Source organism: Cryptomeria japonica, chromosome 2 (assembly GCF_030272615.1).
Source record: "Cryptomeria japonica chromosome 2, Sugi_1.0, whole genome shotgun sequence".
Taxonomy (NCBI): Eukaryota; Viridiplantae; Streptophyta; class Pinopsida; order Cupressales; family Cupressaceae; genus Cryptomeria; species Cryptomeria japonica.
Genome location: NC_081406.1, coordinates 447,899,901 through 447,912,974, shown reverse-complemented (window position 1 = coordinate 447,912,974; position 13,074 = coordinate 447,899,901). Strand labels below are relative to the sequence as shown.

General features: G+C 34.0%; 1 protein-coding gene across 1 annotated transcript in view; it reads left to right on the top strand.

Annotated features, from left to right (window-relative positions):
* LOC131031601 (DNA topoisomerase 1 alpha) overlaps positions 1-12,113 on the top strand; it is a 69,956-nt gene extending 57,843 nt beyond the window's left edge. The window contains exons 5-17 of the mRNA XM_057962757.2: positions 7,387-7,467; positions 7,580-7,639; positions 7,793-7,887; positions 8,018-8,174; positions 8,299-8,424; positions 9,256-9,336; positions 9,495-9,585; positions 9,690-9,823; positions 10,475-10,540; positions 10,683-10,772; positions 11,192-11,295; positions 11,395-11,563; positions 11,679-12,113. Coding sequence (XP_057818740.2) covers positions 7,387-7,467; positions 7,580-7,639; positions 7,793-7,887; positions 8,018-8,174; positions 8,299-8,424; positions 9,256-9,336; positions 9,495-9,585; positions 9,690-9,823; positions 10,475-10,540; positions 10,683-10,772; positions 11,192-11,295; positions 11,395-11,563; positions 11,679-11,747 — 1,323 coding nt within the window. The 3' untranslated portion in view covers positions 11,748-12,113. The remainder of the gene's footprint in view (positions 1-7,386; positions 7,468-7,579; positions 7,640-7,792; positions 7,888-8,017; positions 8,175-8,298; positions 8,425-9,255; positions 9,337-9,494; positions 9,586-9,689; positions 9,824-10,474; positions 10,541-10,682; positions 10,773-11,191; positions 11,296-11,394; positions 11,564-11,678) is intronic.
* The last annotated feature ends 961 nt before the right edge of the window (positions 12,114-13,074 follow it).

The following is a 13,074-nucleotide window of genomic DNA, read 5'->3' as shown; positions in this document are numbered from 1 at the left end:
AAAAAATAGAAAGTTGCTCCGTTTTGGCTCAAATTTTAATGGGAGGTTCCTTGAAGGGTTTTGATTCCAGTCGTATGTTCAGTTTTTCCAAAACCCTAACAAAAACCCCTAAAATTTAGGACAAAAGGCAGAAACGCTAAAAAAAAGACAAAATAGGCCCTACACTTCACCAAACTCATTCAAACGAAAAGCAAATTAAATCAAAATGACCCTCGAACACCTGCAAAGTGGAGAGACTGATGAGATTGCCATCGAAACCCACAAAAAACCAAGACCAAATGACCAAAAGGGCCTAAAAGTTAGGGGGTCCCTATCTAGGATGAGGTGATGTGTGATTAGGTCACAACACCAGCTTCAATGCAAAAATTATAGAAGTTACTAGAGGTGTACTCTCCTCCATTATCGGATCTCAAGACTTTGATCCTCTTCCTGTATATGTTTTCTACTTGAGCTTTGAATTCCTTAAATCTCATAAGTACCTCTTTAGATTCTTTACTCTTCAAGAAATAGATCCAAGTCTTTCTCGAGTAGTCATCAATAAAAATAACATAATACAAGAATCCACTCAAGGATGCAATAGACGCATGACCACATAAATCTAAATGAATGAGTTCCAAAATATATTTGGATATACTTTCACTACTATGAAATGTGCTTTTAGTATTTTTACCCAATGCGCAACCTTTTGCAAGTGCCTTCATGCTCTTGGTTGAGTTTTGGAAGGCCTATAACCATCTTCTCCATTGTAGGTAGTGCATGAAAGTGAAGGAGACCCAATCTTCTATGCCAAATCTCACAACTACTTGATGAGTCATGAAGCAAGGCTTGAGGAGGATGAGCGCAAAGTCTATAAAGATATCCATGATAAACTCCAATGACTTGAGTTGTCTTGATGTTTGATTTCTTTGGCCATGCAAGGACTTTGCCATCTATGAATGCAATTCAATATCCTTTGTCTTCCAAGGCTGATATGGAGACAAGATTTCACTTAATCCCCAGAAAGAATAGTACATCATTCAATTGCAAGGAAATGCCTAAATTTAAGCGAAGAGAGGAATTCCCAACTCCTTTCACGGAGTAACTAGTATCATCTCCAATGATCACTTGTTCATTTGAATTTCTATCCACCAAATCATTTAGATGTCCTCTAAATCCGATAATGTGGTGAGATACACCATTGTCAATTAACCAAGTATTGTGGTTGGTAGGCACATTACTTGAAAGGACTGAATATAATATGAATCCATCTAAATCCTTTTGTGGAAGAGTCTCACCAACACCCACAATGGAAGTTTGAGGCATAGGCCTAGTTGGACATTCTTTTGCATTCTGACCATATTTGTCACATCTAAAGCATTGAACTTTTGAAATATTCTTCCTTCTTTTGAATGTAGGAGCACCATTGGATTCCTTATCTTTCTTCGTTTTGAAATGTCCTTTCTTACCCTTCTTTGAGGAGTGAGAGACAAGAATAGGAATATCTTCATTTGTAGAGCTTTGGCCAATGCCTCTCATAGCCAATCTTGACTCTTCTTGAATGTAGTCTCTCTTTTGCGATCAAACTTAGGGAGTTTTTATCTTGCACTTTTCCCTTGTATAAATGACTCCCATGATGAAGGGAGACCATTAAGTGCCAACATGGTTAATTCTTTGTTATCTATAGTGTGTCCAATGGTAGAGAGTTGATCTCTCAATTCAGTAATCCTCACAAAGTATGAGATGATGGATTCTCCTTTCGTCATCTTGATATAGTGAAGTTGTTGCTTCAATGCAAGAGATCAACTCATGTTGTTGATCTTATACATCTCCTCTAATGTCTTGAACATGTCATATGTTGTTGTCAACTTGGAGATAATTGGCACAATGTGATCTTTTACAGAGTCAACCAACATTTTCTTTGCTTTGGTGTTCTTTCTCTTCCATTGAAGTTTCTCATCCTCTTCGGTTGGTTCCAGTATCGCTTTCTTCATGAATTCGGCTAATTCATTTTCCTCTAGGGAAAGCATAACTCTAAATTTCCAAGAGATGAAGTTTGATGCACCCGCAAGTCTATCTTCAACTTTAAGTCCGTTCACCATTGTAACGTTGATAGATGTAATCAAACTTGAAGGAAATAATGGAGGATAACCCTGCTTCTATGAATCTGATCTGATCTTTTCTGAAGCTTGCTCTGATATCATGTTAAATTTCAATCAGATTTGAATAAGCAGGTAATTTTAAAATTTTATTTGTACTTTGATCACAATCTGATATCAATGGATGATATCAATAAATCACCATATACAACAATACATGAAATCTGAACTGCACTGATGTAATAACTCGATCTGATGTGGATATTCAATCTACCTAAAGATGACTTCACTTTTTCACATAATGAATATGATCTGCCACGAATGAATATGGACTGCCACTAGAAATTTACTCTGCCACAAATGAATGTCGATTGCAATGAATGGATATCAAATGACTATGATATCGAATTGTTGTAGCTATCAAACTTTCTATATGTGTTCGTTGATTGTTTGCTGTAGAATATCGATCTGCTTGTTGTATTATCTGATACCAAGGAGGATAAATATAATCTCCTTTATATCCATCAAGGGTGACCCTTCCCCAAGGGTCTACACCCTACAAAGAATCATGACCCAATGAAGGGTGGCGACTTTCAATATAAGTCAACTACTTAACAAATATTAACAAATATCAAGAACTTCCCTAAAAGTGATGAAGAGAGGGTTCGGCTCACCAAGAAGGATAATGTATCTTTAATTATCTCCCTCATCAGGTAAAATCCTTCTAGCAAAAGATGTTAAGGGTTTTAATGGAATACTTAACAGTTGATGGAAGGTTTTCGAAGATTTATAATTATCATTTTGTTATCCTAAACCATTTCCACCATGGTTTTAAGATCTCTGTGCCTTTCTATTTATCTTCTTCCTTGAATGATAACTTGGCCGACCATACCAAAAAACCCAAATCCTATCCTATAGCTCACCAAGGTCTCATACTGCTTATTTATGAGCTACGGTTAATAGGGAAGATCCTTTGGTGGCAAATGCCCACATTTAAGAAGGTCATGATGGTTCTGAGACTGACGAAAATTCATCTAACATTCCACTTCATAAGAAAGGAAGGGTTGGTGATGGAGCTAAATATGACATGGATGTGAATGCTGGTTCAGAGGAGGAACAGGGGAAGGCAGTTGATGATGAGGTGGAGAGTGAGAAGAAAGAGGTTGCGGGAGATGAGGAGAAGGTGCAGAGTAAAGAGTATTTTGAAGAGCCTGAATCAAACCCTCTTGTCTCGAATAGCAAGAATGAAGCTCAGCACACTACGGGGGAAGTTAACCCTAGGTCTATGAGCTCTACTCAGGGTATGGAAATGACGGATTCCATTTTGAACACTGCTAGAAATGGGTGATTGAAAATATCTCCAGTATTCAGAATAAACAGAGAGATTTGGATTGTAAGATTCAGAATTTGATTGAGGATACCAATACAGGTAAAGAGGATGTAGAGGTGGACACCAGTGAGGCAGATGATGAAAAAGAAATGCAGGATTGGCCGGAAAAAGAAATGATTAAGGGATATTTGAAGCATCTTGAAGATGTGATCAGAACCAACAAAGATAAGGGAGAGGTTGATAATGAAATTATTATCAACTGGATTACTAAAATTGAGAAGGCCCTGAAGAAGTTTATGGAGCATAGCCTGGAGGTTTTGAAGGTGTCGTCTCAAAATATGAATGCCCTAGTTGATTGTCTGGAGAAGAACAAGCAGAACAAAGAGATGGTGATCATTGACGATGTGTCAGCCACCAGTTCTGCTCCTCAATCCTCCAGACCAAGAACAAGGAAGACTACTAGCGATCTGGAGATGAAGGCTAAAGACACCCATCAGAAGCAGGATAACAAAGACCTGAGAGAAGCTGCTAAGGATATGATGATGCTGGTTAAGGACGCGGAAGAGTCTATAAAGTTTTTTATCTAATACGTAATCTGGTCTTTGGTTGCCAGTCTCTCGTTGGCTTTTTGTTGTCCTTTTCCTTAGTTGTTGTTTTCTCTGCAGGTCTTTTGCAGCTTTTCTTTCTATGTCCTATTCTCTCTAGTTTATTTTATGCTTATCTTCTCGTTATGTAAGTAGGTTTTGGGTCCCTTAAAACCTGATTTTCCTTATTAAAAAACAAATGACCAATCAGTTTATACACATATCGAATATTATTAGCAAGCTTATTAATCATGCATATCGAATAAGGTATAAGGCATAATTAAATAGATAAGCGTAACACAAAATGTGTAAGGCTGATAGGCCATTCACACATTTGGATTTTCTTAGTTGGCTTGAAGGAGACCGACTAACGCTATATCATCAACATTTGGATCCTGATATCTTGTGTGCAATCAAGTCTCTTATTTGCCATCAATGACAACATCTAGATATGACAACAATTCAAACACACCATACAATACTTCTTACACCTTTCAAATATATATATATATATATATATATATATATATATATATATATATATATATATATATATATATATATATATCCCTTTTAAATCTTTCATATAAAACTAAAGGGCAAAACCTTTTCACAATGGATGCATTCTTTCTAAGAGAGGCATCTTTCTACTCATTGATCGCAGCCCTTTGTGAACAATTGTATTCTTTACTTATTAATTTCTATACTTGATGTTAATCATTGCCATTTTTGTAATAACTCCTTAAACAAATTGCCACCTTTTGTCTTTGTCTTAACCGATGCTTGCTTCGAACAAAGTGTTGTCATTTTATAAGTCACTTTTCTATTATTTATAGTGAATAACTAATAAACAAATTTTTATGCTTTGAGGACCACCTTAATGTGAATCAATGTATATTTATATTATTTAACAAGCAAATTTTTAATTAACAATGTTGCCTTCAATCGATTTAGTATGATCAGATCTCATTCCAACAATCATCATTATTTACACCTTCAACACATGTCAAGGCTTCCTCATGAGAAGGGGAATGAACAAACCCATAATATTTTCTTTTTGATTTGGAAAGGTTGCATGACAATTGAACTTTCTCAGTTGTGTATTTCTTGATTTCCTCGTTTGCTCAAAGACTGTCTTTAATCATTTAATTTATGTTGCCATGTGTTTGCTTTGGCAACCAAGTTTGTAGTTGACTATACATGAATTCTATTTGTGTATTTAAGCATATATTTCAGAATCGTTGAGTGCACTTCTATGATGTCGGTCACCATTTTCTTCTAATATATCATTGCCGAAACTTTACACCGAAGAAGCGACTTAACCATTTGATGAAATAATTCTTTGCTAGTTGTGACTTGATTTTCCTTGCATGACTTCTACAATCATACATTTTTGTAAGCATCAAGGGGTCTTATACTGACCATTTTTAGAATTTTTAAGCACAAGTAATCATAGGCATACACGGAGTAGATATGTTGTGAACACATCAAGTATGAACCATACTCAAAGCATACATATAGATTTACACAAACACAAAGCATACACATAAAAAAAAACATACACATGAATATATGTAAATACGGAGCATAAATGTATTGTTAGATTCCTTCTCATTGAGTAGAATGATTCATTGATTTATCTTTAACCTATAGGATGGTAGGATCAAAATTTTGATACCACTTGTAATGTCCCTTTCTAAATTTTGTCCTATGAATCAGAAAATTATAAAGTTAGGGTTAGAGATTATACCTTGTCAACTTAGAAACAAAAGATTAAATATAGATTCCCACACATGATAATAAAACTATATACAAATAGATACATTCCTTTGATGAATAAGCATGAAGGTTTTACATCATGACATGAATTCTAATTTATGTAAACATGAAGTAGGGGAGGATACTATGAGGCCTGCTGTAGAGTCTCTCTACCCAAGCCCGAGAGAGGTTGTTTCTTTCAACTTTCTTGCTCCACTTGGTGACTCTACGGTTCTCCTCGTATATCAACCTTCTTCATGGCTAGATTACCTTGTGGGTTAGGGATGAGGCTGTAACCAGATTGCTTGAATCCTCAAGGTCCTAGATTCCTGTAGAGTCTTTCTAGGACAGCCAACTTACAAGTCTCTCCTAACATCTCTCCACCACACCTTCATTCCCTTTTTCACAAGTGAGCATTGTAATTCTGATTTAAATACTATATATTTTTATCAGTATGTTCTTAATGATTTGAGAATCCATGATTCATTACATAGCCTCTCATATTACTATACACAACTTGTATTCATTGTGTGAAATTATTATTAATTGCTGAGATAGTATTATTTTGATTGTGTAAGTTACCATTAATTGTAAATCAATATTCATCATATTACCCTGCTTCTGCTATTTGTGCCAATTGTCTTATGATTTATGAAGCTATTTAATATTGTTCCTTTATGGCTGTAATTCTATGATTGTGGATCATAAAAGCATATAGATACGATTCTAGTAAGTAATCAAAATGATGTTGCCATGACAAGAGTCGCTAGAGTATTGCTTTGTCTAAAACCCGAACTTGCTGGCCTATGCAAATTATTTCCTCCTATCTGGATCGATGGTGTTGTCCTTCGGTGCTTTTGAATTTTTTCCTTTATATCTCTCCATGTTAGGGAGAGGTCATACCTCTTCATCACGTATGCCCTTTGGCAAGAGACACACCCTTAACACTCTTTGAATGAGTGCAACTCTTCATTATTTCTGCCCTTTGAAAGGGACACAACCTTTCACAATCATATCTACTCCTCTTATTTAAATCAGATCTGCACTTTTGATTACCCAATTATCCCCTCTTCAAATGAGTTCTCTTCTCCCTTTTATACCTCATATTTGGGGGAGTCGCAACTTATCACTTCATGCCTTTTGACCCTTCATTAACTCTAATCAAATTTTAATTATATTCTTTTACATTTTAATTAAATTTTTATTTTTATTCTTTTGTATTTTAATTTTATTATTATTATTATTTATTATCGTATTATAGTTCAAAGTGGGGACATTACATTCCATTTTATACAATATTTTTTATTTGTTCGAACATCATGTTCAATATATATTGTCTTCAATCATCCTTTATCATTACTCTTTATATTTAATATTCTTTTTGTCCAATCCATTGGTTTGGATTGCAAGTTTGTGTAAATATATTGTTTAGTTGCAATCAATTCTCTACTTATTGTTGGTATTACTGGACGATTATTTATGGATTTAGATGTAACTGCTATTAGCATTGTGTATCATGTGGGAGAATTTATATGCAGCTTAGATACACCTTATCCATCAAAATCTGAAACATTTTATTGTTACATTTTTATGTTTTGAATATTTAGCATATATTTATAAAATTGTGGTGTTAATACAGGAAAAGAAGCAATTGAAAGAAGAAAAGCTAAAAGAAGAGGAAAAATACATGTGGGCTATTGTGGATGGAGTGAAACAAAAGGTCTACAATTCATTCTTATTAGTGATAAGTAGAATTACTACAGAATCTTATTTTTACATTTCTTTTCATTTGCCTTTCTAGTGAAGAAGATTTTTCATTTGGATTGTCGTAGGTTGGCAATTTCAGAGTTGAACCCCCTGGGTTGTTCTGTGGTCGGGGAGAGCATCCAAAGGTTTGATTTTTATATACTTCAAAAAATTGATATGCTAAATGTTGAAAAGCTTTTGGATTTTTAGGGCTGGAATTTTTTTGCTGGTGGTTATCATTTCTTTCTAAATCTTTTGTTAGTACCACAACAATAAATTTTTTTTGTACCTATTCTTAGATGGGTAAATTGAAGAAGTATATTAACCCAGAGGATATTACTATTAACATTGGGAAGGATGCCCCTATTCCAGAATGCCCAATTCCAGGCCACAGGTTATACAATATGTGTTATCTATTGCTAATTGTCATTATCAATGATATCTAGTTTTGGTGTTCACTGCTAAACATGTGAAGTTTTTTTCTTGGTTCTAAGTATGTTTTTGGGGCTATTTCCTCCTTACAGGTGGAAGGAGGTCAGACATGATAGAACTGTCACATGGTTGGCTTTTTGGTATGATTCAATCAATCTCAAGGAATTCAAGTATGTAATTTTGGATGCTAGCAGTTCTCGAAAAGGTCAGAGTGACTTGGAGAAGTATGAGAAGGCAAGAATGCTCAAGGTAATTTTCTTCTCTCATGCTTGTTGAATTTTGGTCATCATTTTTGAAATAATTAAATTGACATTTGTTGGTTTGTATCCAATAAATGCTATGATGTAAAGAATCTTTTTATGTGTTTGTGCAGGATTACATAGGTAATATTCGAGATTCATACAAACAAAACTTCAAATCACAAAATATGATTGAAAGAAAAATTGCTGTTGCCACTTATCTTATTGATAGGCTTTCTCTAAGGGCTGGCAATCAGAAGGTGATCTAATATAGGATGCTTATTTTGCACAATAGATTTGTATATACATGAACATTTTTGAATTGATATTGTTGTGTGTGCTTTCATTAACATTTAAGAAATGTTGTTGCTGCATCATTGGAATTTAATAGGGTAGTTAGCTACAATTTTTTTTCTCTATTTGTAAATTGGTCCAAATATGAATAGAATTCTATTCTAAACAAGTATTGTGTGTCTTATTAGAATGATGTTAATTTTTAGCAATTATGTATGTGTGCTAATTTGTAGACAACAAGTTAGTAACTCATTTGACTTATGATGTATAGATGACAATTAGGGTTGTCTCTCTCTTTCTATTAATACACTTTTTATTTCACTGCCCCATGTGACATAGCTTTAGACTATTCCCTATTCTTTCTTCCACTTGTTATTTTGATTGATTTGATCTGATTTTTGTATTTCATTTAAAGAGTTGGCTAATTGTTGGACAAAGTTTCAATTAGTAAACATAGTAAAAATTAGTCAATTGAAGAAATTTTTGCATGCAAGAATTCCTAGATAAGACTACAAAAACTCTTTATTGATTTATTTTTAGGCTTTTTCTTTCTTTCTTGTGGAAAAGTTTTGGCATGTAGATACTAGAAAAATTCACCGGTTCAGCAAATCGAGAAAGTAAACTTGTATGCCTGTATGCAATTTGTTGTCAAATTTAGTGAATGAACATAATTAGACGTACAGATTAATTATTAATCTAGCATTATGCAACTTTTCATAAAAAGTGAAAGGTAGATGTTCTCTCTAATTGATTTAACTATTTTGGAATAACATTTCTATTATTTTCTTGAATTATAGGATGATGATGAGGCTGATATAGTTGGTTGTTGTACATTGAAAGTGAAAAATGTGAAATTACTTCCTCCAAATATCCTACAGGTGAGATGATAACTGTAATTTTTATATCTTATGCTTTAAGATTGGTTACGAACAATCTCACAAACAACAAATGAAATGCATGAGTTGTTGCTTTTCTAATGAAATGCATGAGTTGTTGCTTTTCTAAAGCTTCTGATGGATGAGGCCTTCTCTTTCAGCTTGACTTTCTAGGGAAAGATTCTATCCGATACTTAAATAAGGTTGAGGTTGATGAACAGGTCTATATTGCTATCGATCATTTTAGAAAAGGTATTCATGCTTTAGTTGAATGCTAAATTGCATTGTACAATGCCTTTTATATGAGCTAAACCAATTTTTTTATGTTTCTTATAAATTGTACTTGTATGCTTAAGGTAAACAGGATGGCGATTTTTTGTTTGACGAGCTGGATCCAAATATACTCAATGCTCATCTCAAGAAAATAATGCCCGGCCTCACAGCAAAAGTCTTCAGAACATATAATGCCTCCATCACATTCGAGAAATTGGTATGTGTTGCATTCCTTAAAAGATGGTTCTCCCCAATACACACATAGATCAGATTTAATTATGTACATGAATATCAGATTTAATTACATTAAGATTCCCAAAGCTCCTAGAGTCAAAAAAGAGTCCTATGGCCTCTAACGTTTGAACCCTAGTATTTTGCATGGCTGCTTCCCCATGTTTCAATCACTAGGTCACATGTCATAGCCTGATGAATGGTTTGGCATATGCTAAAGGTATTTTTTGGTCTACAAATGCTTCACCATTCGTCGATTAAATGCACTAATGAAGTTCATTGTTTCGTATATTATGGATATGGACTATATATTTTCACAAAATAGAATCACTCTTGCACTACATGCTATTTAAATTTTTGAGATCATAGCATCAAGCCTTTATAGAATTGTTTGCAAATTCTTGCAAAATCACAAAACTTGAATCTATTCCCTTTTGAAGTGCCTTGATTCTCAGTGTTCATCTTTTCTATATTTATACTCATCATATGGCTTAGGATTGCTTTGATTTCTTTCTTATGGGCTTCATTTGCAAAATATCCTTCAATTTAATGTACACCTTGTGGAGTGATTTAATTCTAAGCACAATGTAATGATTCTCATGATTGTTTTGTCTTTTGTTTTCTTGTCCTTAAACAGCTGCAAGAGACAACTAGTAGTGGTGCACTAGAAAAGATTGTTGGCTACCAGCAAGCAAACAAACAAGCAAGTGCACATTCACAATTCACAATTTCTAGATTCGTGTTGTTGACTGTTTCTTTGAATATTCATAGTTGACTACTTATATGTTTTGTTTTATGAGAAGCCTTAGGTCTGATGGTTCTTAAATGTTCGAGTTCTTGTTTAGGTTGCAATTCTCTGTAACCATCAGCGCTCTGAGTCAAAGTCACACAATGCTCAAATGGACAAGATATTGGAAAAAATGACAACATTTGTGGTATGTCTTTGTTTTTATTGCATCATATTAAAGGCATGCACAATGTATTTTTCAATTTTTTGAAATGTACCTTGTAGATTTTGAGTTTTAAAACATGACCTCTTAAACAAGCAGATGTGCTTGTACTAAAAATGTATGGATTTATTGACACATTGTATTTTTCAAGTTTTAGAAACACACATTTTATACTTCAAGTTTTAGAACAATACCTTTCAAACAAACAGTTGTGCTTATAACTGTCACAATGATGTTGCATTGAGTTTGCATTTTTTCATTCTTTTATTAAAAATGTATGGATTTATGAAGATCAGTTAGGTTTACTTCCATATAAAGACTTGAGATAGTGAGTCTTAGATCTTATTGTTAGAGTTTGTTCATTCTTAGTTTAGATCTTTAACATTTTGGTTTATTGAAAATAGGATCTTGTAAAGGAGCTTGAAACAGATTTGATCAGCGCAAAAAAAGGGAAACAACCACTAAATTATGCAGAAGGGAAGCCAAAGAGAAACTTAAATTTTATCAGGTATGGCCCTTTATATGGAATCATGTTTTTACTTATGAATTCCTTTTTGTCTATGCTTGAATATTTGGTATGAGAATGTTTATCCTTCTCATGTTGCAGAATAAAAAAAAAAATTGCACAGACCAAGGCTAAAATTGTTAAAATGAAGCTAAGAATGAGAAGAAAGGATGATTTTAGGACTCTAGCATTGGAAACATCTAAGAAAAATTACTTGGACCCAAGAATCACAGTTGCCTGGTGCAAGCGTCATGACGTTCACATAAAAAAGGTAGTTGTTTTATTCATATTTTTTCTCTTTATCTTTAGAAGCTATTGCCAAATGTTTGGTTGGTTTCCATCTAGGTGGATTGGTATTAATTCCTCTTCTTTTTTCTTGCTGCCAGATATTTAGTAAATCGTTGTTGGCCAAATTTGAATGGGCAATGGGCGTAGAGAAAGAGTACAAATTTTGATGTTTCTTTTGATTTGTAGTCATGTTAAGTGCCTAAAGGTGTAGTTTGTAAGACATCTTTAATGAGATTAAGCAAACTATACCCATCTGGTTTATTCCCTCTTTTTGGGGGGATGGCGTAAAATGCTTTTCTCGAGTCTTGTAGATTTTATTTCATGGCTTTAGCCCAGATGAAGTGTTGGGACTCAACAACCCCATCTTTTACGAAAGCTATGTGATTATTTTCCTCCCAAATGGAAGTACATGATCTATATATTTACTGCTTTAGATCCCACTATTCTATTCTGGTCTCATGTGCCTTTCTATGCATTTTCAGCATTGTTAAAGAGTAAGCAAACATGTTTTTATTTTATGGTTTGAGAGGGTTGGCCTTTTCTGTTGTGAGAATGAGACCAATGTTTGGTCTGGAGTTTGGCAATAAGTTAGTTCTCAGGTGGAAATGTTCACTCAAATTTGACTAGATTTATTGGTTGTTTATGTTAATAATTCTATTGTTCTATATAACTATTTTTTAGGGTGTGGGCATTTGGTATTATTTCTTTATTAGCCGATAGGCTATTATTTGGGGGAAACCTCCCACATACAAATAATGTCTCACACCATAAAAAAAACTTTCCAATCTCATGCCAGAGGAAAACAAATTTCAGAGAACTATAATGTTCATCTTACATTCAATATTTCACCTACCATGCGTTCATTGGTTGAAATAGAAAAATCAATACTTGCTAGGCTTGTAATTCTGGAGAAGTTTGTGGGATATAGATGGTAAGGCATGGATTTTATTTGCAATAATCTATGCATGATAAGGGCTTTTTTCTAGGAGGGACTTTGTGCCTTGCAGAGATGCCCTATTTTGTGTATTTACTCTTGTGCGGAGGGGTTAATTAGACTCCAAGTCAAAACGTGGAGGTTGTAGAACATGTGAGAATAAACTAAATAGTGGCATGGAACCTTGCAGAGGTTTGACATAGGAAAAAGGCTGTATTAAGCTTCAGTGTATGGTAGTAGTATTTTCTATGAATGCTTTGCCCAATATTGTAAGCTACAATCTTTTAGTCTATGAATGAAAGAGGAAATAAGAAAATGAGGATACCTATTTGTTTTTCTTTTTGGAAGGAAGACTGCATTATACAATACACTAAGTTTGTTACAAATCTTTGAAATCTAATGTTAATTGCTATTAAAAGAGATGAGGTAAAAAACTCATTGACCATCTTAGTGATTTCCTAGTGCTATTCTTGCATGAATCTCACCATTGTAATGTCAGTTATTAGTATTATTGCAATGATTTGAATTTCAGGTGCAAGTTTTGTGTAATCTTAAAGCCA